Here is a 26,423-nt window from a genome sequence, read left to right on the forward strand (position 1 = left end):
ACATAGCGATGGCGGGCTCATCAAAAGTGAAGATGAAGGCTTTGCGTGGCAGTCTCTCTCTCCCCCTCATCCCTATCCGAGTGTACGTATCTGATGTGACACTATGCCCTAGATTTATACTGGGATAAGGAAAACTGGCTTCCTTTCAGCTTTTTGCTGATTCCAGCAGGTGGCTAGATAGAGGGCAAAACCTAGTCATAGGTCACTGTTAAGATCAGTAGTCATGAATCAATTCCCATGATAGTTAAATTATTGAGGCAATGTGGAGAATGTCTAGGCAACAGACGGAGCTTAAGATTTCCTTCTTGACAGTTTTCTGCTTTACAAAATATGCTTCTCCTAATTTGCCGAGCTGAGGATAAATATCTGCTAATGCTGCCAGGCTTCATCCTAATTTGTCTGAACTCAGCTCTGTGCCATCACTGGAAGCGAACGGCCAGAGCTCTGCTTACACAGCCCAAAGCGCTCAGTTTGAGTGTGCGTCACACCTGAAGGCTGGAAGCTGAACACCCAAATCTCTCTGTGTCTGAGAGCCACACGGTAAATGCCACACACCTGGAAAGGAGGAAAGGAGAGGATGCCCCAGGACGTGGCCAGGGGGGGTCCCATGACCTCGTGACAGTGCAGGGCCATCAAGGTGAGGAGCAACACCTCCTGAAACCTGGGTCTGGACTACCCAGGAACTTTGGTTCCAGCACCATCCTACGGCCAGTGACGTGAGCTGGTAGAGACACCCAGCATATAAACCACTTGTAAACTTTGTTGTGAGCTGCATGTAACACTCTGACAGCAGAGCTGACCCTACATGCTTGCATTTGTTTCAATAAGTAGAATTTTTCCTGTGGATCCTTTTATTCAGCCTCTTACTATGTCTTAGCTGTGGCATCAGTACCACATCCTTTTAACTGAGTTATTTGTTTCCATGTAGGGAAAACAACGACACATTTAGGGCCAAAATCAGCCTCCAGGGACAGCACAGCAAATCAGAAGAGTCCACAGGGATGCCAAAACCCCAAAAGTTCTAAGGCACAAATGAAAATTTAGTGCTCAGCTCCTGCCTAATGTGGGGGGAATTTAAAAGTCACCAGATTTTTGTTTCTTTGAATATCTTTCAGAAACCTTTTATGGCTTAAGTTCAAGGGCTTAATATTCCTCTCCATTTGCAATATTTGTAAGTAATTGCAAATAATGAATTTAAGATTTATTATAAAAATATGAACTTTATCACATCACCAGTGAAAGACCTTTGTTGGAATTGCAAGCTTAAATATAAGCTAAATGACCTCAACCTGATTAAAGGAGAAGCACAGCTATTAGGAAAAGAGAAACAGCTCATTTACACACAGGTAGATGAAACTATGATATATTATATCAGCTAAAAGCATATATAAATTAACATTTTTACAGTTTCTGTTTAAAAAGGGGAATATCACATCAGAATTTAATACACTCAAAATATTCCAACATGCAGTCTCAACACAGTCAGGCCAGTATTAAAAATCTAGATTGTTTAATGCACAATGATCACTCATTTGTTGCTGAACTATTACTTAGGATCTCTTTTCAATCAGCAACAAATAGATAAGTATCTTTATATATCTTCATTAAGGGCCAAGTGTGTAATGCTTATCAGTAAATATATCAACGCTGGAAGATTTAAAAGAGATTCAACAGATGGGCTGTAGCCACAACTACATTTTAGGTAAGTGATGTGTTTTCATGATCTTGATGAAAGTGGAATTGCTTTGAATAAGCAGAAAAGAAAGCCTAACTTTAAACAAAAAATTGTTAAATTGATTTTTGGATTCACATCATATATTAAGCACCATCCTAAGGTTGCTGTCTTTTTAAAACTAGCTACTGTTCTTAACCAGGTTACATCTACTACGATAACGCATGATTGGGAGTTAGTCACAGGAGACAGGTTCACTTTCTACATCATTTGGTCTCTGCTTTACTTTTATTCTAAATCACAGAAGGTCAGATACTGCTTGATATTCATACACCCTGCACAGCACAAGGAAAGTGCAAAAACCCCTCTTCCCTCATGAAACTCTGGCAACTTACAGGCTAATTGTCTGTGGGTGAATTCGACACACATTAAGTCTTCTTATACTGGAACAAGCCCTCACGCCAACAAATATTTAGATCCTGAAAACACTCAGATAAGGACAAATATGTAAGAAAAAAACAGCCCCACATGCCATCAACTATGCCATCAATAATACAAAATATTTTACACCACTTGCACCTGAGTTGAAGAGTGGAAAAGAGAGGGAGACTCTGTCAGTGCAAGAGAATGATTCATGTGACCACTTTGTCTTAATTACTCAGAACAAGCAGTTTGTTGCTGTTTAGTGAAGAACAAAGATATCAGCGTCCTCTGACAGAAAAATAAATAGCCATCATGGTGGTGAAGATGATGATGACTGCCAGAACAACAATCAAAATCCGGTTTTGGATGATCCTGGAAAAAAGCAGAAGAGACAAAAAAAAAATGCAGTGAATAAAACAAAATAAATCAAAAGAGCAGAATATATATAAAAATTATAAAATGAGGTGCACAAAAAAACCTGGAGAAAAGACATATCCCCACAAATTCAGTATTCTCTCTAGCATTATGTGTATCTTGATTATTTTTTACTTCTCCCAATTTACAGTGCTTCCAACCATATCTGTATGTAGCTATTAAATCCAACTTTTGTATTCAAGAAAGAAGTAGACTTTTCTGAATTATGCATACATTTATATACATATTAGAATAAATTATGTTCCAATTTATTAACCTTCTGAGGACAAATGAAAAAATAGTGTTCAGTCAATGCAATCCAAGCAGGGTGGTCTGTAATAGTAAATATCATTGTATTTTTTAAAACCATTCTGAAATCTTCACAGTGGTTTTAATCTGAAAAGAAACAATTTATTAATTTTCAAGGGATTTTACTATTAAGGAAAAAGATTTCAAGGAAACACATGTCAATGAGATACTCACTTGTACTAAAATACCAAGGGAAAAGTACAAAAGATAGTTTTGAAGAAAAGGATGATATAAAGAAGCAAGTGTCAAACTGTGAAGCTTATGTTGTAAAGGCATCTCTTGTCTCTGTAGCATACCTTTACTTATGGTAATAGGCAATGTTACATTTCTATGCAGTATGAAAAAAATGGCGATTAGTGAAAATAAAAAGATGCCAGAAGTAGAAAGTCCTAATATTTTTCAATCATTTGTTGGGAGAAATTCCTGCTTCCATAATCAGTCATCACATCACTTCAGATTCTTCCTAAAATTTATAGGCCAATTAAAATTTCTAAATCAAGAAACATAATTTGAGGCATATTATGGGAGGATTTTGGATTGTAAGAATTCACTGTTTATTATTCCATTTTCACAGAGAAGGAAGAGTATTTTCACAGGCTCTTCACAAATAGGGACTTTTGTAAAACATACTTATACATGAAGCTTATCACCAGAATTGGACAGGTATAGCAAAATAATCCCAACAACCAAGTGCAATGAAAGCACCCCAAGTTATATATTTTTTTCTTAAGCTTCCGCAAAACAAAACAAAACAAAGTCCTCAAGAACCAAACCATGGTAAGAAGAGGCAAAACAGTTTTATGAAACATCAAATCAAATACAACTTGAAGACAGGGAGTGTAATGTGTTAAAATGAGCATATTTCACACAGTGAAAGAGAGAAGAAACTCCAGAGAGCAGAGGGGAGTTTTTCTTGGTAAATGTTTTTCATTTGGATGCGGGTGGATATACATATAAATTATACTGGAAAGTGTAAAGAAAAATGCAGTTTTAACCAACTCCAGCTCTCTCCTTGCTTACCCCCCACCTACAGGAAAAGCAGTAAATGGATGGATGAAAACTGTCACATCAGACAGACACCCTCCCCTGTGACACTCTAAAAGGACTAGCTCTCTATCCTCCTGACAGGTTACAAAATGATCACATTTGCTGACACGTCTTCCGCAAAACTGCTTTAGTGTTTGTGTCCACTTTCCTAGCAGGAGATGAATGGGCTGCTTTGTCCTCATTTATCACTTAAAGCTGAACTAAGATCTGTCTCGTTTATTTTTCCTTTCCTCACTAGAAAGGCTCAACCACAGCATTAATTCTTTCGCGATGACAGCTAATTCAAACTTAACAGGCAATATTTACTCTGCCAAAAGGATGAGGAGGAGGGAGGGATGTTTCTCACTCTTTTTTCCCCTAAAAAAAGGTGTAGCAGGCTAACAAAATGAAGATAATTAAGGGCTTTTGGTTCTTGTTGGTTTGCACTTCAATTTAACACCTGAACTTACAAGCTTCTCTTTTGTGGTGGGGTGTGACATTCTCTGCCAAACACCTGATACAAACGATTTGCCCAGGCAAATGCAGGAAAACCAGAATATATATTTACTCACTCGCCCTCATCACTCCTGAAAGGACACTCAGCAAAATTGAAACTCAGCAGTGAAATAGATTAAAAGCATGAAAACTCTTAAAACATTCAGCCTTAAGTAATACACAGTGCAGCTGGCTTGACAACCATTTTATTTGTGGGATGTGGGCCCCAAGGCATCCATAATGCTAATTTACAAAGGATTAACTGTGAGTGAAACTCGCTTAATCTAACACATAGTTAGGCAAAGGCACACATAACATACTGAGTGTTTAAATCAACTCCTCCTATCTCTGGCCCACCGAAAAAATCATTGCATCGTCTGAGAAGCAAAACTAAAGAAAAATAAAAAAGAAGCATCAAGTCCCCCCAATGCTTTATTTTTAATACCGTGTCAGGACACACCTGATTGCAAGATTATTTATCAGTGTCCATGTCTCTAAAATACTTTTCAAGAAAGCACTGAATGAGGCAAACTACCACCTGTATCTGCTAATTGAAGGTTCACTTATGGTGTGAATCTAGGAAATACATATCAAAGTTCAATTTCTAGGAATCTGAATTAGTCTGCACAGTGCAGCAAAAGAATATCATATTAAAAGGAACAAATTAATCATGAAATAGGATGGATGTTATCAACAGACTCCTACACTGAAGTATTATATACTTTTAATATTCAAGCCCACAGTTAAAGATTAATTTTATATCTTTAAAAAAAAAGAATAACATTGAGTTTTACTGTATTCCTTTCAAGTGAGCAAATAAAATTAAACTAACTGCACACTGCCCAAAGGATGGGACTGGGAGGAGAACAGAGCTGTTTGGCAGCAGCAGGACAGTCCTGAGGAGGACTCAGTGCTGCCCTTAGAAATCCGAGTCTGGGAGCTGCTCCTGAGACAGAGAACACAAGTTCTGGGTGTCAGAACACTTCAGATCTCAAAGTCAACAGGCAAGGACGACCCTTCAGAGTAAAGAAAAAACGAAGAGGAAAGGGAGTTTTGAGAGATCCAAGACAGTCAAGCCAGCTCACAGTTGTAGAACAATGGTTGGCATTGGCAGGACCCATCTGTAGGGAAGCCTATAGTACTGTCACAGCCAGACACTGCCAGTGGGTATTGCTCTAGGCAAAGCATCAAGGAATTTAAGTGGGGGAGGGAGTGATAATACCAAAGGAGAAGAAAATGGGGCCTAACACTCGTTACAAAGAAATCCCAAAGGCTAACATGCTCACAAGAAGCAGATGATAGTCTTTTATCTCTATTACACCTTAAATTCAACAAAATCTGGTGAATGAGGAAGCCCAGATTTTTCTTTGAAAATGCAAAGCATGTTTACAGGGTAAATAATTTAGGAAAGAATATATACTTGAAAGAAGACACCCATTGAAATATCCATGGCTAAAATGCCTGAAGGCAAAAACTTGTGCATTTGCATGCTGCATTTTATTAAGTTAGCACACTGTAGCTTTAAAAGAATGCATGGCCAAATTAAGAGGAATGTGTGACTGAAACATCAAGGATTCCTCAAGTTTACATTATGAATCACAGTGCTGTTGATATGAGATGAATTAACCATTTAGCTGATGCAGCTTAGGCACTGAATTCACACCAAGTTCTGCTGGAGCCCTGCGCGGGAGCTCGTTAACAGCCAATGTCCACTGTTCCTTTCATACTCGGGGCTCTAGCAGCACAAGGGCTCATTCTACTTTGAGCTAGAAGAGACGAAAAATCTGTGCTTTTAAACCAAGCTCGATCTAGTTTATTATGGACAGCAGCCCAAAATATTTGGGTGCAAAACCACAGAGAAACTATCACTAAAGCAGATGCAAGGGTAATGTTAACTGACACACTGGAAGAGTACTCTGGACTAACAACGCAATCCCTCTCCTCTCCAGTTTCCTTCTGCTCCACCTTTCCTGGTGCCTGACCCTTTAACCTGGCTTCTGGTCACAGTGCCTAATCTCCAACCACTGCTGTGCTGGAGGGTGCCTCCAGCCAGTGCCAAATTCATGGCACCATCTGCTTTTGAGGATCACCTCCTTGCTGCACAGGGCAACCAGCGCTCTGCAGAACAGGTCCCACGTGCGCTACCAAACACCGATGTTCCCAGGAAATCTGTTCCCCTCGCTCCTGCCCTGGCAGAAATTGTGCTGCCTTTCCACATTTCAAATCCCCACAGGATTCGCGCCTGTCCGTAGCTTCACGCACACATACACACAATGGGTCTAACTCTGTGCCATGTTTAGATCTGCTCCGTATAAACACAAAGCAGTTCCCAAATAAGCTTTTGCAAACCTTACATTAAGGATGCCAACCGTGTTGAAACCTTTTTATAAAACTGCATTCATTAGCAGGGGAGTGCACGACATCTATATGGGTTCAGCCTGATGTCTTGCACATGTCTTAGTGCCTGATTGACCAGCACTGAATAATGATGCCTTGCTATTAAGCACTGATGGTACAATAACAATTGTCATGAAAATTAGCAATCACGGTAACATGTTAACAAAATGCAGGATATAAACGAACCAGTGAAGACTCTGGGTGCATAAAGAGTGTGTCCTTAACTTGAGGACAACAAATAAAATACTGTAAAAAATTTCCTACAGAAGCTCAACTCTGACACTGATACAAATGAAAAAAAAAAAACCAAAACCAAACAAATGGCTTGGGGGATCAGTTAGCACACATTCATTACAACACAGGGCTTTATTCTTAAAGGAGGCATCTTGAAAAATAGTGTCCTCAAGAACACAGACTGATTGATGACAGAGCACTGTCCAACAGTGTTTTACTGTAATATGTATCTATGATTTAACTAGAAGTGATTCCTATCAGTTTACTGGACAGAAAGGCTTGTTCTCTGTATGCAAAATCACATCTTAAATGGTCACTTTGAATACTTGGCTGTTGCATTTTTTGTGCCCTTTTATTTCTGGTTCACAGTTTTTGCTAACATGAAAGAAAATAGTTGCATGCAAATCAGTGGCAAGTGATTTTTAAGTGTCCAGTATCATGTGCAAATCAGCAGATTCAAACAAACACTAAGTGTGGGTCTAGTCATATAGGCAAAAATATACCAGGCAAAACTAAATGTGCATTTAAAGTAATATAGCTGTACTGACATAGCTTCTGGACAGACACAGTTATTACTATAGATAAGGACATCCTTGTTACAATGAGTTTTCAAATGGAAGCACTAAACCCCACAAAGGGGAATAAAATATTGGTTAAAACAAAGCTTTAGATACATAATGATAAATCTCAAGTTCAGGGTGTATGGGAGCTGTTCAATCTTTCCCATCTTCAGGTTTAAGAATGCTTTTCTTAAATAAAAGCAACTGAAAAGAATGAGACAGGCTGTGCCAAAAACATAAAGACAATGGCAACCTACTGTAATAAAAGTGTAAGAGAACCCTGCCTAGCAGAATTACAGCTGGCTGGAAGTATCTGACTTGAGGCATTTTTCATCATTAACGACTGAAATTAGCAAACAGAAATACCAGTGAAAAAAATATCTGCACAACTTGCATATGGCTCCTTGGCCCTCTTCTAGCTGACCATGGAAAAAGTGAGGAATTTGGAAAACACTCAAGTTTTTTTCCTCTTCCTCACCACAAAGTCTGAAAGTAAGTCCAAGTCTTTATGTTCTCAAGTCAGAAGACCTAATTATATTGTAATTGACATTGTATATTTAGACGTGAAGAGGCTTTGGGGGTGGTGGAGGGGAGATGGGACTCCCCATGGCTTACTGGGGACAAAAAGGCCACAATTCCTGAGGTCCACCTTCAATCTGCAGACTGTTCCCAGCACAAGCCTCTTTTGTGTTCTCTGAATTCCTTCCCAAAGGTGCCTCTTTGTAAGAACTTGGGAAAATCCATTAAAAACTGCTGAAAACTGAGCAGATAATGAAATGAAACCCTCAAAAATGGAGGGCTGGAGAATAAGAAAGGATGGGCTTTTTCTAGTTGATTTTCTAGCAGGGTTTATTGAAAGAGCCAGGCCATACAGGGCACCTAAGATTTTGTTGATAGGGCGGAGGAATTGTGCAGTGCTATGTCCTCTAGCTTTAAAGTTCAGTCTTAAGGACTGAGGCTGTCTACTTGTAATAACATGGATACCAATCTCTAGTTATAATATTACACTCAAACCACATCAATGTGTTTCCACCTGGGCCCTGAATGAAAGAATGAGTCATGTAATAACAGGTGCAGGGAAGTAGTCACACTATCCCACTTTAAACATCTAAATTATATCTAGCTAATATCTCTCAGCTCCCTGTATATATAAGCTCGAGTCCTGCTCTGAACTGCCCTCTCTTTCTCCTGGCCATATATGCACCCCAGCAGTGCTGGTCAGCTAGGTGAGCTGGCTAGGTTAGGTGCCTACAGCACAGGAATGAATACCTCCAGAAGCTTGAACATGAGGCCCAAGCAAGAAAGCTTGCTAGCTCTGAAGGCAAAATCACATAGAAAGGCATTAGCATATTGTAAAGTGTGTGTAATCTCCCATTAATCAGAAATATTGCAGAGATGAAACTCACCAGTGAAGCAGAAGATGCTAATCAATAATTAGCCAGTAAAGACCTTGATCCATCATCTCCTTTTAATGGATCCTATATTTGCACATTAAATTTTGACCAGAAGCAAATATACTTTTCCTCTGGCAGTTTTTTTTTGAGGATTAAAAGAAAGGATATCCCTCTCTTGCCTGAATGCCTACTGCAACACATTGGCCTTCCTTGACTCAACTATGTTTTCACCTTGCTGTGTCATCTTCTGACAATCTTGTCATAAAGATTAAAACTTAAAATTATTTTCATTATATCTGATGGCTAAAATACTTAGGGAGAGATTTAATTAATAACAGAAATCTTGCAACTCATTCCAAATGAACAGCATTGGAGTCTATTGTTATTTGGTAGCCATCAGGGTTATCATGGCTTGCAGGAGCCTTCTCCCAAGGAGCTGGCAGTCTCAGAGAGTGAAAATTGTACCCAGATGATCTATGGGGTGTGTGTGGGGAGTGAGAAGGGACTGATTGGCCTAGGAAGGAGAGAGATTTACAGGAACAACTGGAAATCAACTGTGGCAACAGGGAAAGCATGATTGAGGACCTCATAGATGTGGGACTAAGGGTCAAAACACAAAAGGGAAGGGTGCTGAAAATCTTGTACTAGCCAGATTTTATTCATTGCTTATTTTTAAAAACCATGGGAAGGCATTTCTGAAGGATGAAAAGTATCCTTCTGCTCCTGAGAGACCCTGGCATGGAAATTCTCTCTATGCAGTTTTGATGCAACTTCAGCTTTCTCCCATCTCCATGTCCTTCCACAGAGGAAATCAGGTTATGACTGTCACTAAGAGGAACAGTGGTGCTTCTGGGACCATGGAAATTCACCAACCAAAACAAGAGAGGGTCTAACTCATTTCATGCAAAGCACAGGCAACAGCAGATCCCTTTGCAAGTCTAAACGACGATCACAAGCACAGTGGCAACTGCAAGTGGAAGGAGTCAAGGTTGTCTTAATCTCCAACCAGCCTTTCTCAGGGTACTGAAGTATCAAGAACAAATCACACATTTAGTCACCTGAGCATGACTAAGAACCATAGGCCTTAGCAAACATTACAAGAGCTTTAGTAAGAGCTCTGAGGGAGGGTGGATAGCCCAGCTGTTGGTGCAGTGGCATTCTTCAGCATGTCGGGTACATGAAACTCTGGTCCCCAAACAGTTAAAAGGAAAAAAAAAAACCCCAACCCCCTCGTCAGCACTCAAAGCTAAAGCAATTATTTCTCCAGCAGAAGAAATGTATGCAAGCTATAAAATGACAAGAACGTACATGATCTCATATTGGCTTTTATGATAAATATAGTTAAATTTACATTCTGTGCAATTTAAAGAAAACAAAAATGTCAAAAGTCTGCATCTTATCAACTTCCATAATCATTAGAAGCCACTAAAAGATATCTCTTAAACAGATGAAAGGAAGTAACGTCTTTCACCCTGTCTCAATTTAATTAATGACTAATCTACAGGTTTTAGGTGTGACAAAGAGAGTGAAGACTGGACACACATACTCTTCTTGCATTATTTTCTTCTTATTACACCATATTTGACTGGGCATCTTTTTGTATGGCAAATTTCCTACAATTGTCTTAACAATGTTGACCTCTTTTGTAAAAACCTGAAGGCATCTGCAGCAATTGTTCCTGAAGATGTGCTATCCAAAATGTTACCATTTCATGGCACTTCTTGAATGATAGAATAGAATTTTTTTTTGGTATATATTCATTTTTTTTTTCAAATGCTATAAAAGAAAGGAAAACAATCATGGCTAAGGCCATTTGTGAGATGGCATTAAAAGAGCCTACTCTGAGACAGATAAAAATAATGAGAATCTTTCTGTCAAGAAGGATTTAGAAAATATCACTAGCATTATTAAAATTTAATTTTTTACTGTGCTTTTTGGTTCCCCCTTTTCCAGTGATAATGAGCAGGACTGCACACCTCCACAATGCTAGTACTTGTTTTGAGCAATAAATTCAGCCTTCCAGTCTGAAGACATTTCAGACAACAATTTTGACTGCTATAGGCTTATTTTTCAACCTTTTCAGTGCTCTGAGTCTTCCTATAAAAACCAGTTCATAAGCTAATTTACCACAAGGCCAGTGGAACAAATAAAAATCAATTTTTGCCCAACCGGTTCAGAGAAAACCTGGGAACAGTGAAGACAGAACAGTGAAAAATAAAAAGAATCGATGTATTCACAAATGGTTTACCTGATGGAGAACTATCAAATTAGTTGTCAGGAGATACTTGCCACTATGAAAGTATGTTCTTTTCAGCATGTTACAGTATTTCTATTAGGGGAGCAGAGAAGCCTCTACTTTGTCATGACCTCAGACACCTGGGTTTAACAACCACGTCGAGCCTCCAAGCATTCAGTAAAACCACAGGGCACAAAGTCACAGTGCGAGAGCCCCTTGCAGGTCTTGCAACCAGAGGGACCTGCAAGCCCAACTGGCTTAGGGTGGGTGTAAGTCTTCATGATCTCCTGGAAGGCACAGAGATTCCTGTCTCAGTGAAGGCAGGGAGACATTCATGACCTCAGGCCAACCTTGTCAAGAGGAATTTGGTCCATCAAGAGAGGGAAAAAATCCTGAAAAAACACCGCCCAGACTTCCCTCCTCTGTTAAAACCCCAAGTGTTCAGGAGCACACTGAAGACTAAGCAGTTTAATCTCTTGGACAGCAGAACACAAATTTCTCCAAAGATGGGAATCCCATTTGTAGACTTCAGAACTTTCAGAATCTCAAGGACAACTCAGGGCACAGGCTTTAATATTGTGGCCCAATGCATTTCATCATCTTCTCCACTAATTGGGCGACTGTTCCCAAAACTGCCGTACTGAGAAGGGATAGGATAGGCGCTCATGCCTGTCTGTCTGCAGCCAGAAAAATATGTCTGGAAAATTGATTGAAGAACAGAATCTGCTTTTTAATACAAATTAACCATCACTGCTGTGGAAATAAAACAAATTTATAATTTACAAGCTTAAATACGAAGGAAGCTATTTTTAAGTATCTATAATCTTCACTCTGGTATGTAGCATTTTATACACTCCTTTATTTTTATGAGTTGGCATTAGAATGTGACTCATTTTAACAGAAAAAAAAAAAAAGGATTAACTGCGTTTACTCTGAAGTAAAGCTGTATATTACCTATTTAAAATATTGTAACACACCACGGAGACATCATTTCTAGGGCCAAACAAAACATTACTCGATGAAGAAATTGCATGAAATATAAAATATTCAGCAGAGGAAGGGTACTTGGAGCTAAGCAGATTCACTGCCAATAAACAGCATCATAATAAATAGTATGCATTTAGGAAAAAAAAAGGTATACCTGTTCTTCACTATTTGAGATGTAACACCTTAGTGTGGGAAACTGATAAAGATACTACTCCTCCACTAAGCACATGCAGGGAAAAACTAAAACCACCACACATTTTGATTCTGAATGTCTTACAACTGATGCTAATTTGCTTATGATATCTGCCTGATTTAGAGCTAATCTTCTGTAAATTAACTCCTAATGCTGTCTGAAATAATCCTCTTAATGCTGGTCTGTCTTGAGTACTTTATATCAAACACCATGAAATACACAAGCATACACAAGGCGTTCAGCATCTGTAGTGCTGTGGGCTGCTCAAGAGTATTTGCTGTGCCACGAAGGCACAAGCAGGGTGCAGAGCTGTGGGGCCCTGGGGCAGCTTGGGGATGGCTCTGGTTGTCCCCTTGGAAGGGGACAGCAAGGCAGGGCCGTGTCCCACTGCCTCTTGGCCACCAGGGAGAAGAGGAAGCTCTTTGTCTCCTGACAAAATGGTGCAGGGAGGTACAGCTCCATGCTCCAGAGCTCCCACCTCCAGCAGCACATTATAATGAGAAAAAGTAACCGCTCAGGCTTTGAGATTTCCGAGCAATGAGATCTGTGTTAAACAGCACTAATTATCAGCTGGAAGCCTAATCTGATAACGGGTTTGAGAAGACAGAGACAGACCATTTTGTTTCTTCAGTGGAGGAAAATATTTTTAAGGGTGTTGTTTCAGCATCAGCCAGCTTAATAATTATTGTCAGTGTGCTTATAACTCTCCAAAAAAAATATATTTTTTTCTGCTAAATCCACTGGAACAATTTTCTCTCCCAACATTAATTTAATGATAGAGCCAAAAACCTAATTGATATTGGTGAGCAGTGCAATACAGACACATTATTTTCTTGTGTTTTGAAACACAAATGGCAGACACAACTTTGACTGAATGGACTTCTTTATGTTTTAACAGATGGTTTATTGGTCCAGACTCCTACATATAACAAGCACAATTCCAAAAGCAATACATTTTTAATTGAAAAATTCATGTATTTTTACTATGTACAAGTAAACTTGACAGGTAAAGGGCTTTTAAAACAATTTTAATACATGGAATGTTGTTTAGAAATTATATTTTCACCATAGCAAGTACTTATAGGAGGATCTTAAAAGAAAAAAAAATCTATTGTTTAAATCATACTTTATTGGCACTTGCTTTTTTAATATATTAAAGAACAGATAAAGCACAGTGATCACTGAGCTGTATGTGTCCAACAGCCCTTCAAGAGACTTGTGGAAATGTATAAAACAAGCAGTGATACAATCCTTTGCCAAACACTGTCATAAATTTTTTATTTGGCAGCTAACATTCTCACTAGCTTTCTTGGCAGCAATTGGGACCTTTAGCAAGAAAGGTGCAGGAGAAAAATACCTTGTTTAGAGATGTTTTCAACACTTTCTGGGATTTTTCAGAACTTCTGCCTGCAGCATATTTTACAACCACAGTCTCCAGTCACCTGATGAGTGGGTGGTGGTTTTAAACTTTTTTTTTTAATATAGACAGCCTACTACTTCCCTCTGGCCTTCAGCCTAGGATGTGAGTGTGTGGAGTGGGGCTGTGTGTTCCACAGAGATACAAGTGGTTGCTCCTCTCTGTCTAGACAAAAAAAGTTGAAAATAATATCAGAATGTACCTTTCATTGCTCCTGATACTATCTGTATCTTGTTCCCGGGTGACAGAGATAAATGAAAGTCAAACATATGCTGATTACTTTTGCATTTTTCTCAGGAGATATCTGCAGAAGAGCTGGTCACAGGTGCAGCTGCCCTGGCCAGCCAGTGGGTTGCTGAGAACCGAATTGGGAAATAGGTTTCTGTGCCCAGGTCCAGAGTTTGTTTGTTTGTTTGTTTTCCTTTAATACGCTGAACTTAACATCTGATGCGCTACCGTCTTCCATGAGCCCAGATGTGTGGATGTATGTGTCTTACCAATTCACTTATGGAAAAGATATTCTATATTTTGGTATTTCATAATTTCAGAATAAAAATAAGATGAACCTATTTTATATCTCAGCAACTTCTTCCGAAACTTTCACAACATTAAGAAACATTTCAGTTCTTCACATGAACGGAAACAGTTTGTCTTCAACAGATGTGGACCAGGAAAAACAACTTTTCCTTATCTGCCTCAAAGGCTGGAATTTAGTTTTAGACAGCACAAATTTCTTTAAACACAGCGCTAATCAAAGTAATGCTGTTACAATTACAAACACAAACTACAAGGCTTCCCCACAGCCTGTGCTCCAGCTTTGCCTGCCGTGTTTTCCAGGGGCATCACCCCCTCGAGAAGGTTTCAGAGCCCACACAGACATCTAGTGGCAGGTGAAAACACTGCACGGTGGCACCGCCACCTGGCACAGCTCCACGGGGACCTGAAGCCATGCCAGGGCTGAGGTGAGCTCACTTCGCTACGACTATGGATGGGCAACCAGAAAGGGAAAGATGTGCTCCCCTCTGTGCCATCCCATGGTCATGGTGAGACAGCTGCTCTCGTGGCATCTCTGGCTTCCCAAATTTACATCATTATTGATTCTCTTCAATTAAATCAGAGCTCTTTTTGTCTGTCTGAGTACCTTTAAATCTCTCTCTCTCCTCGCTACTATTTTATTTTACTTAACTGCAGAGGTTAATTATGTAGCATCCTTTGAAAGGTTCTCTGAGCGTGGCTACACACAAGGCAGCTGACTGGAACACACCGGGGCAATGAGATTTTACAGACAGCAAAACACACACGATGAGGAAGTGCAATCAATAATAAATTCTAAATGGTTGGAGGAGGAATATGACTTGCTCCACGGTCTGCATCAATCAATGGAGAGATGACTAAAACTTCAGTGGGGTTTGAGTCCCACATCTGCAAAGGAGATCAAGCGCCACAGCTCTGCACAGAGTTGTAAGAGCTCAGCGCCCTGATTCTGCTCTGTTACACCATTTTAAATCAAGCAGTACTCAGTGGTGTCATAACCCTGTACATCTGTGTCAGACTCTGTGTTGCAAGGACAGACTTGATGCCAAGAATGCAAAACAGATGTTGCTTTCCTAATATTTTCTTGTTGTCCTTTAAGTTGTTTTCATGGGGTTCTGTTTTCATTTTGGGGAGCAAAACAGGTCGACAGGATTTTTCAGAGGGCAGACCGGAGGAATGCTTCTGCATCTTCCTTTTTATTTTGTGTGCATGTGTGAATATGCAGAGGCTTTGAGTTACAACTGGGAAAAATCTCTTTTTTTTTTTAAGCTTCATTTGAGCTATGCTCAGTTCCCTTGGGGCAAAGTGAAAGGTAGCTATTTGTGGATGGGAAAAAGGGCTTTTGTGAACAGCAAAACTGCATCACCAAACAGCTTAAGAAAAAGATTTTTTGAAGTTATTTTTTACTACTACTTTAAGAGGAAACAGGGATAAATATATCTTTTTTGCATGTTGACTCATTAACAAATTTAGCTATAAACACCTTGCAATTAACTCCAATAGTTTACTGTGTCCAGAAATTTCTCAATACTCTTTGCACAGAAGGTTTTGGAAAACACAGAACTAAGAAATGGTGAAGGCAAATCCCAACAGCTTGCTCAAGCAAATCTAGCCAAGGCTTAAACTCACTTCTGAACACTGAAATTCGAGATGCTGTATCAAATAAGCAGCTCTTTTTCCCTGAAGAGAAGAAACTGGGTGTAGCTAACCTAGTGCATAATAGGTTTATTCTCATTCACAAAACAGGAATTACTTTATGGCCCCAAAGTAAAACTAGCACAGAAATATACTGGCAGATTTGCTGCAGATGTGTGTTGTGACACGTATGCAGGGAATCTGCTATTAATCACACGCTAAGATTTTAATATTATGTAGGGTAATGCAGGCAATCATTATGGTGGAGGTTCTGGATGCATAACAGCCTAACCCACAAATGGGACTTTTAAATTTAACTCATTTGAGCTCACTCTCACACTGCACCAGTTGAATTCCCTGGTTCATCCCCCCACTCTCCACTACATACACTTATTTCTGTATCTATTGTGCCTTTCTTTTTGTGCTTGTGCTTGTGCTTTTCTTGAGACACATGACAGTTGTTGGGGAAAGTGCAGCTTTTCAATTCTCCCGTTCGTCGGACTATGACAGGAATGTTCTTGTTAGAGGGGCTGTTTGTGAGACCCCTGGACACGTACCCAGCGCAGGAAATAGTCTGGCTCAAATGCTGGAAAAGCCATTCTTCACCTGAATCCTTCAAAATTTGTGTCTGAACATAACTAGAACCTATGTAGCCATACCCGGGCTAAGATTACTACGGACAATTATACCGTGGAAATGCATTATTCTGACAAAGCAATCAATCACGTTATTTCTCACAATTTTAGTTCACCCCTAAAATTTTCCTTACCTCCAAAGCCAGCTGGATATTATATTACTGAAGCTGTTGAAAGGGTGTAACACTAACCATGAAGCCAAAGGCCACTAAAACTATGCAATGCATAAATTTTTATTGTTTGCTCAGCATTGAAATCTCATTAGGGCTCATAACTCATCGGCGCACTGCAAACATTTGCATCTGCTGATCATGAGAACTTGGATGGAATGTACACCTTTGGCTAATTTACTTGTTAAGTTTTTAGATGAGACTGTTGCTTTTTATTTTCTTTTAAAAAGTCCTTATGCAGTTGTGAGTCGAATGTCCACTTTTTAAACGGAATACATGACAACTTTCATTTGCAGTTTCTCAAGGTTGTTCTGTTGCTGGCAATGTTCATGATCATCATTTTACAAAAGCTTCATTTGACTTAGTATTCAGGGTAGTCATTGTTTGAAAACTGTGCCCCATAGAGCATTTCACTTCATTCATCCTTTCTGTTTTATGCAGCCACATTTTAATTAGATTAAAATTTGTCCTCCAATTAGCTTTCATTAAAGTTTATAGATTACAGGAAAAATCTCCACTGAGTTATGCTTCAAAACTGTGCCTTAAGTTTAAAATGAAATAACTGTGCAAATGAAGCGATTATGAAGATTATTACTATGCAAAAAACATCAGTCACTTCTTGGTTTACTTATACATTTAACTCTGTAATTCATTTTGCCAACTTCAAAACCTCTGTGTTCTCCAGAGTAGTCATCATAATAATACCTTACAGTTACAGGATACCTTTCATTACCAAGGATCTTTAGGGGCCTGATTCTGCATACCAGTATTCCTGATGAAGTCCCTGAAACTATTTGAGCAAGTGCTCCTTGCTGCATGTGAACCAGAGCCCAAGTACAGGTCAAATCCTGCTTTCAGATACCCACGTAGCGTTACTGCTGATCTGCGCAGCTCGGAATGCAAACCAGATATGAACATTATGTAAAAAGTCCTTCTGGGTGAGCTGTGGCAGCTGTTTAATGGTGCATGGTTACAGGACTCACCTCTGTAAATGAGGGTGCGAGGACAGATACTTCCCCCCACCCAGTTAAAATTGCAGAGAAAGCTGAGAATGTAATTATCCAAAGAGGAAGCGACTCTGTAGGACACTGGGGCTGGGGCTGCGTCTCTGCTGTCACTCACGTCTTCAGATGTGCCACTGCCAAGTATCGGATGCCCAGTCACTAATACCTCCTGCACATGCAAATCTACTGTGTGCTGAAGGCAATATAAAGTTTACAGTTCACCAGGCTTATCCTACAACCAGACATTTATTCTGGAGGAACCTCTTGGTGGAACACAAGGGGCTCCACGTTGGAGCAGGGCACCACAGAAACGGATCTGTTTGCAGGAAATTCTCTCCCAATAGCAAGAGCTATAAATATATACATATAATTGAAAAAAAAAAAAAAAAAAAAAAAAAAAGAGAGAGAGATATGCAGCCAACATCTTAAAACTAAAAATAGAGACACTTGGGTTACAAAAACAGGGACCTGTCTTTGTCTAGCAACATATTTCTGATCGGAGGAACACAGTAGAAAACAACTACTCAACTACAAATGAAATGTAGCTCATTAGCATGGGAGAATTATTTCAGCAAAATGCAGTCGTGTAAAATGCAGTTTTCCCTATTTTTCATGTGCTAATTGGTTGAACAACCACAAGTAAGTCTTCACATCCCTATGGTAACTCATGTTATTCCCACTTAGCAGATGGCAAAATAAAAGTTTAAGGGTGTCAAAGGCTAGAGGGCAATTTATAGTTTAAATGCTCTGACCCAAGCCAAGACCATGTTTCCAAGATGCAAAGCAAACAGCAGCAATACTAATTTTAGGAGTCATGCTCAAGTCTGTCCCTTCCTCCACCTGTACTCCTCCTCCTGGTGTTCATTTCTGCCATCTCGTTACAGCATGCCAACCTCAGTTGTGCTGACTCAACAGCTTGTGGGTCCATGCCATGAATCAGACCAAGGAATTGATCCAGGATAAAAAAAAGAAAGATAAAAATGAAAAGGGTGGAGAGGTGAGGAGAAATATTTTGCACTAGATCAATTCAATCTGAAGACATTGACAAGAAAACAGAAGTGCCCATGTAAACAAGAAAGCAGCTGGATGCAGCACAGGGGTAGGAGTATTTTTTGGGCAGGAGAGATATCCTGTTACTGATGCTGATGGTTTTGTACCACAGGACTGAGGTACAAATCATTCTGAAATCACTCAATTTTTGTGTTTTAACTCTTTTATAACTCTTTATCTGTTTACCTCCCTTTGCCTGCTTTGCTCTGAGGAAGAGCATTGTTACTACTCACTACCTTTGCTCAACAAATTTGCACAAGGAAATTCAGAAACTCCAAGTATTTGGCTTTCCACAATGAAGACCTGGAACACCAAGTTTGCCTTCTCAGTTACACAGACTGTATTTCAAAAATACTGCTCCATTTCCTCAATAGAATTGCCATGTTTCATAAAATACACACAATCTAGTCATGCTTTATGTCAAGGGTGCATTTACAAATAGTTTATAAAGGATTTAGATGATTAACTATATATAAAGACAGTTAATCAAATTTAAGAGGCTATTTTAGAACTCTACAGATCAAGCAGTTATTTATAATCCTTGTTATTGCTTTCTACCTTACATCCAACCCCAATGCACACATTATAATATTCTACTAACTCTTTATCAATTATTTGTGTTAGCAGAAAAAATCCAAACAAAAAAACCCCAAATCCTATCGTAAGGAATAGGTTAGGTAATGAGAACATTGAGACTCCTAGACTAAATGAATCAGACCCAAGAATCAAATCTTTGGAGATAATTAGCCTCTGCCATGATTTAGATACTTCAAGGTCCTTAAAAATCTCAGCCCTCATCACTGTGCACATGGGATTTAGGCAATTGTAAAAAGCTGGCAAAGTGTCATCTGAAAAGGCACAAATGCTGCAGTAACTGCAACAGCTGAGGAACACATATTTTCTTAAAAAAAAACAAAACACATCAGCATCATGGCATCATGACAGGCTGCTTAAAGCTTCAGTACTTCATGCTGGTTGGGAAAAAAAACCAAACAATGGAAAACTTGAGGAATGTTAAATTTAACTGTTATCCTTACAAAATACAGTTCAACTCAGTTAGAACAGAATAAAAAGTCATTTCTTGTCATTTTATTTAATAGTTTGAAGCAGTGTCTTCTGTTTTTCATAGTTTTCACTTGGTACTGGGCATATAGAATGTTTTAAATGAAGAAACAACTACAGATTACTTTTTATTGTGGTATGATTTATAGAGTTTTTAAAAAAAATCTGTTCTGGAAGTATAGTGTATTCGGTGCTATTTTTGCCTAGGAATGGAAACTTGAACTGGAAATAGAGTCATTCATTCACACTTACAGGATGACATCCCGTTGACAGGCATGCAAACTTGGAAAGGTGCTACGCAGTCACTCTTAAAATACTACACTATATTTTTTTCTTTCTAAGCTTCAATTAAGAAAATGTTATAGAAGGATCAGTAGTTTGTGAAGTCTAAGGGTTCATAATTTGCAAGAGATCCTCTTTCAGAAGTACAAAGACAGTAAAGTCAAGGCACTAACTATTAAATAAACTGTTTTCACAACAGAATTGGCATGTTCAAGCCCCTCTGCAGTGAGGTGCAGTGCTGTCAGGAGATCTGCTCGTTCACAGTGATCTCAAAGAGCATTCCCTAGTCCCATCAGAAAGGTCATCAATCCTTCCTGCCAGGTTGTCCATTATTTGCCTTGGTTGGGTTTTTTTTTAAATCAATTTGAGGAGAATTGAAATTAAAAGGTGTGATAATATGGTTGAGGTAGATAAACTTAGAGATTCTAACAGAGCTGGAATGCTGTTGGTGCTAACAAGCCCTGAGCAAGTGATCTGTGTCTGGCATGCCCTGCCAAACAAACTGCAATTACTGAAGAACCAAAAATAAAACAAGCAACTTTAAACCTCCTGAACTTGTGAGCCTGGGCCTAAGAATCATATTTGCACTTGCTCCCACAGGCTTGCTTCCAAAAGGCACCCAAAACTGGAGGGACCTTTCTAATGGGAAGGAAGGAAGGAAAGTTTCCATTTGAGAGCTGGCATTTTGGAATGGCAGAAAGAGCAGCTGACCCCAGAAGCTCTTGTCCCTCAGTGTCAAATTCCTACAAGAGCAGCTCGTGAGACTTCAGCTGTATCATACCTGAATCAAAACGTCAGGGCTCGAATCCACACCACAAGTCATGCTCTCTGAAATTCAGGTACATAATCCTCTTGGCTGTGCTTTCTGTTGGGCTTTTCCACCCTTCTTCATGCCTTTGCAGTGTCAATCGAGATGTGCTTCCCCTTTTTGTCTTACAGAAAAAACCTCAGCTAGGCCCAAATTTTAATGATTTCAAATGATGCACTCTGTGACTTCCTTTGCACCAGCTTCCTTGTTTTCTCCTGGTTCTAAAAAAACCCTTTGACCCTCTCATAAGAACACCATTTCTGTTTCTGTCATCCCAAATTAACAAATGAATGAGGAGAGGGAAACTCCCCTGTCACTCCAAACTTTCACCCTCCAAGTCCCCCTGGCTCATTGCAGCCCTGGTGCTCTAAAATAAAGGGAGCATTAATGGGCTGAAGTTTCCATGGGACATCAGCACTTACTCAAATGTTATTCCGAATTGTGGGCTAACTGGTAGTGGGCAAGGGCAGGTATTTACTTCGTGCAGTCTCTTAGGATACAATGGATTTATGGCCGTCAATTCTGAACAACACCACTATTGTCTCTTCACATTCTATCTGCCTCCATTATTCATTTGTGTTGATTTTGATTGATGAAGACACTTTAAAAAAGGAGGGGAGGAAGGAGGAGGGGGAGAGGAATACTTCAACTGTTTGGTTTCTAATTCCTGTAAACCTACAGTTCATACTGCAAGAGTACTACTCAAAAGAAATGTCAATCCTCACATTTTGGTAAGGGGTTTTCCCTTTTACCAGTTTCTCTTCTTTCTGAAAGAAGTGGGGTGCAAACAGTGCTTCCATGACATACCTAATCACTATAGGGGTGGTACATCACACTTCAATCAGCCAAGAAAAATCAATGTTTTGCTAATGAAAAAGCATTAAGACTTCCCCAAAACCTCTTTTGTATATTTACTTCCTATGCCACAGCTAATTAAGTTTTAAAGCTGGTTTGATATGTCAAAAATTGCTCAGACCACAGAGTTGAACCCAAGAAGAGTTGATAAAATTTCTTCATTCAAAGTGAATGCATCTGCTAGAAATCTGACTGTGTGGAAGTCATAAAGAAAAAGCCTAGCTTTGGCTTTCTTGCTTCCAAATATATGGTATTTACTGACCTCTCATTAAAATATCCTGACAGAGTACAGATTATGAACCACCCAATACATTTCTTTCCATGGGAGGCAGCGTCTGAGGCCTGGGGGTAAAGAGATTCCTGAGAGTCGTTTAAATTCAGTTCACTCCTCTCAAAGTTTTAAATGAGCTTCTGAGCAAGAACTAGAAACTTGCCAAGCTCTTTGCTGAAAAAGGAAAGAAAGAAAAAAAAAAAAAGAAAAGAAAGTAAAGAAAGAAAAGAAGAGAGAGAGAGAGAAAGAAAAAGAGAAAGAAAAAGAAGAGAGAGAGAAAGAGATAGAGAGAGAGAGAGAGAGAGAGAAAGAAAGAAAGAAAGAAAGAAAGAAAGAAAGAAAGAAAGAAAGAAAGAAAGAAAGAAAGAAAGAAAGAAAGAAAGAAAGAAAGAGACACATTCACCACATGTTTGCATCTCTCCTGCTCAGATCTGCCCCAGCACATGCTGACTGCAACATTCAATGGACTGCCTGTAGCCAAGGGAAGCCCAGTACCCTCCTGAATATTTGGCCATAGGATTTCCTTATTAGTTCCACCCCTTTTTGCACTTTAAATAATATGGGATATAATAAAGCAAGAGAAATAGTGAAAAAAAAGGACAGATCAATTTTTAATAAACTGGTGTCAGATGTCATAGTCACCACCACATTCAAAAATCAACCCCTCTATTGAAATTTTGGTGTCTAAAACATTGGAATTTTAAAGTGACTGCAGGCTCAGGAAGAAAGCTTTCTCTCAGGAAGAAATCTCTGGAAATGTGGGCTTAGAAACATTACTTAAAAAAAAAAAAGAAAACTTGATTTCCAAGAAGAAATAGGTGAAGGGAGGAAGAGACTGTGGAACTGCTGAATACACAAAAGCTTGCTGCTTGACCACTTGGTTCATTTTACAGAGCATAATTACATCTGCCTTTTTATAATGTGGTTCATATTATTACTTTCTGTACCATCTTTCATGTTTCAAGGGACTAGGCTGCTACTAACTGGTGTTAGGAAGGAACTAATTCCAATTACTCAGTATTTCTGCAGCTCCCTGAGAGGGATATAAGATGTGTGCAAAATCATCCGGTTCTGTTTTTGAAACTCCCATCTTCACAATTTTGACTTTTCAAAATGATCTGCTCTTAATGTAACATGAGTTGTCAAAGGCTGTCAAATAAACGATAAAACTCTCAGGAAATAAACATCTCTCCCCTAGTAGGTTTGTATATATTTCCACAAAAGTAAAGAATTCTGAAAGTAAATAAACACATGGGAGGATTAGAGAAGCAATAAACAAAAGCATTTCCTCATTTTGAATTTAAGAAAATAGGAGCCTCTTTCCAGCCATTGCCAGGAAATACTAATGCACAGAGGTGAGGTTTGTACTAGCAAAAATATTATTTCATGCTAGGGCATATGGACATGCATTCATGCATACAGGCACACATTGCACGTATATCCCCAACTAAAATTTACATCAGGCTTCTGCTGTGCCTTGATGGATTGATGGGCAGAGGATTTTAACACCCATTTGGACCAACACAGGAACAGGGACTCCTTGCTGCAAGATGATAAAGACTAAACCTTTTAGTCCTAATGAAGTAGTTTACAGGATTCCTAATCCCTGCACCCCACCTCACTTCTCCCGCAGTCCTGCTGAAAGCTTTAAAACAGTCCCCAGCACTAACATGGTACAGAGCCTGTTGAACATGCTGATCTGCTCATGATTACTCTTTGCCACTGTAAAACAATCTAACTCCTCAAGTGAATGGAGTCTGTAGCAACAATGGTGTTATTGACTTGTTGCTCCAGCTCTATTTAGTTATTACCCTCGAGGCCACAATCAATAGACTTTGCACCAAGTCAGCCTAATAAATCCCAGGCTTTCACTGGAGCTTTGCCAGGAACTGCTAGAAAATCTATGGCAGTCAAACACTTAGAGTATGAATAACACAGAAAGCTGTACTGACAGCTGTATAAATTAATTAACAAGGAATGTTCTTACTCTTTTAAGAAGATCATAATGCACGTTTACCATGATTTAAGGAGTCACAGGTAGAGCAACAGAAAAATTACCTTTGTGCTTTCATTTAAAATAAAAATCAAATATGATTAAAACAAAAGCTTCAGACTACTTTTTCCTCTCTTTGATTATTGGACATGCAAAAATCTGCATTCGCATTACTGCTGTGGCCATTTAATTATTCCAAGTTTGATTTAAAAAGGAACTGAGCCCAGTAACCACTGACCACTCGGTGCAAATTTTATCTGGATGAATGTTGAATGTTGTGTGCTGGTATCTGCAAGGGGGACTTCAATCGCGTTTGTAATGCAGTGATTAAAACAGAAACAAAAGGAAGGGGGAAAACAGTTGTTCAAGAAGTAAGAGGTTGGTCACTAGTGAATTCCAGGTTCTTTCAGTTCCTCCTGTAATAAGCAAATATTCTGCAGACTCAGCTGCGAGGCGCCTGATCGCAGCGTCCGGAGACGCGCTGAACCCACTGTGGCAAGAGCTTGGTGCCAGCCCCGGAACAAAAGAACCTCCTTTTTGCACGTTGAAAACAAATGTAACAGATCAATAGGCTCTTACAACTGATTAGTTGTCCCAGTGGTACTTTCTGGGAGCATTCAGCTTTCCTAATGAGGGTCACTGCTTTGCTGGGAAGCGAGGAGGGGCTTGGGCACCTGCCAGGCTGGTTCCCCACCAGTGGAGGTGGGCACAACCTGGGGCAGAGACCAATGCTTCACACCGAGTTGTGGCAGCCTTTGACTTCTAGGGAAGTAAAGGAAGGCTTGGGCAACAAGGCAGAACCCAGCCATGTTGTTAGCATGGGAAAGATGAACGAAATCTGTCCTGGGTCTAGGCAGAAGTGATCTCATGAGTGAGGTTAGGGAGGTCAGACCAACCTGTCCCATCTGAGGAGGGGGTAGCAAGCAGATTGGGGGGGGGGGGGGGGGTGGGGCACAGGCACTTTTGAGTAGAAAAGGAGGTGTGACCATGCTCTAAGGTGTCTTTCACCACCCACAACCAGGAATGGGTTTCAAGCAACCCTGAGAAGCGAACTGAAAGCCTATTGGATTTCAATAATGGATGCTCATTTTGCTCCTTTTGGGCTTTAGGGGCTCTTAAGAACCTCACTGGAAGCAAGGGGATCCTTTTTTTCATTTGGATGAGCAGATTCTCAGGAATCAAAAGGGGAAAACTCACTAAGCATTAGCTCATCCTGGGATATCCATCATTTCCAAGAAGGAAAATCTTGGTTATTTAACTTGGTAACAAAAAGGGGACATGTTTGGATCCCACCCATAGGAAAGGGCATGTGAGTTCTGGAATGGATATATTCTGAACATACTCTCACCCTGGTGATGGACAACCTCACCCTGAATGGTTAGCAACCACAGTGTTTTCAAAAAACTGAATTTTCAATGGTCATTTTGATACTGATCAAGATCAGCAGAGAGGAAAGAATGAAGTTCATTTCACAGCTCTCAGTTCCTCTCCTCCATGGACAAATGCATTTAGTCTCAACTTTTAAATTCAAAAGTAGGGCTTTCAGGAACTTCAATGTTTCTAAGAATTGAGGAAGCAATTTCTACTGAAGTTTCCAAATTCTGCTTAAGTCCTCCTGCCCCAAAAGGACTCATGAGCTCTTTGGGGAAAAAAAAGTTATACTTTTCATTTAGAACATGACCTCAGATTTGAGGTTGTTTGATTGCTTCTGAGTACTGCTCTTCTCTTCTCCCTTCCATTCCTTTTCCTTTTTAAATATGCCAAATTACTTTGTTTTAAAATACCCCTTTCTATAGAGTCATATGTAAAGCATATATGCATCAAATAAAAGACCTGCTTGGGAATTAGGACATATTTTCAAGAATAGTAAGTGAGGTGGAGAGCCAGTTTCTGAGGGCTCAGTCCTGTGAAAAAGGCCTAATTTTCATTATCAGATGAATATCTGTCCTTTTAAAACATAACTTCTTTTTAATAGGGTCAATTTCAGTACCCAAAATTGTGTCATCAAAAGCACTATTCATATTTGAAAATTTAGGATTCAGAATTCACTGAAAGTAATTTGAACCCACCAGGGATGCACCTGGAGCCTTACAGCTCTTCTGGCAATGTAACATCAGAGGTGACCATATGCCATTGTCTGGCACCTTGTTAGCAAAATGGAGTTACTCTGTGTTTGAGTAAAAAAACCTGCACAGTTTCTGGGCCCTGGGTCATCCTTGAGGTTTCTTGTGCCAAGTGACTGTTTTTGTTCACTAGCTTTCTGAAGACTCAGTCAATCACTGGGACATGTTGATGCAGTTTTTGTAACAAGCAGAGGCAATAAAATACCTGTATTCTTCAAGCAGCTATTTCAAACATGGTATATAA

General features: G+C 39.5%; 1 protein-coding gene across 6 annotated transcripts in view; it reads right to left on the reverse strand.

The window, feature by feature from the left end:
* Nucleotides 1–1,347: 1,347 nt before the first annotated feature.
* Nucleotides 1,348–26,423, reverse strand: part of VTI1A (vesicle transport through interaction with t-SNAREs 1A) — a 257,073-nt gene continuing 231,997 nt past the window's right edge. For all 6 annotated transcript variants that reach the window (XM_086900492.1, XM_086900493.1, XM_086900495.1 and 3 more), the window contains one exon: nucleotides 1,348–2,467. In XM_086900492.1, the coding sequence (XP_086756618.1) occupies nucleotides 2,374–2,467 (94 nt within the window). In that variant the 3' untranslated portion in view covers nucleotides 1,348–2,373. The remainder of the gene's footprint in view (nucleotides 2,468–26,423) is intronic.

This window comes from Cyanistes caeruleus, chromosome 8 (genome assembly GCF_971803275.1).
Source record: "Cyanistes caeruleus chromosome 8, bCyaCae1.hap1.1, whole genome shotgun sequence".
NCBI lineage: Eukaryota > Metazoa > Chordata > Aves > Passeriformes > Paridae > Cyanistes > Cyanistes caeruleus.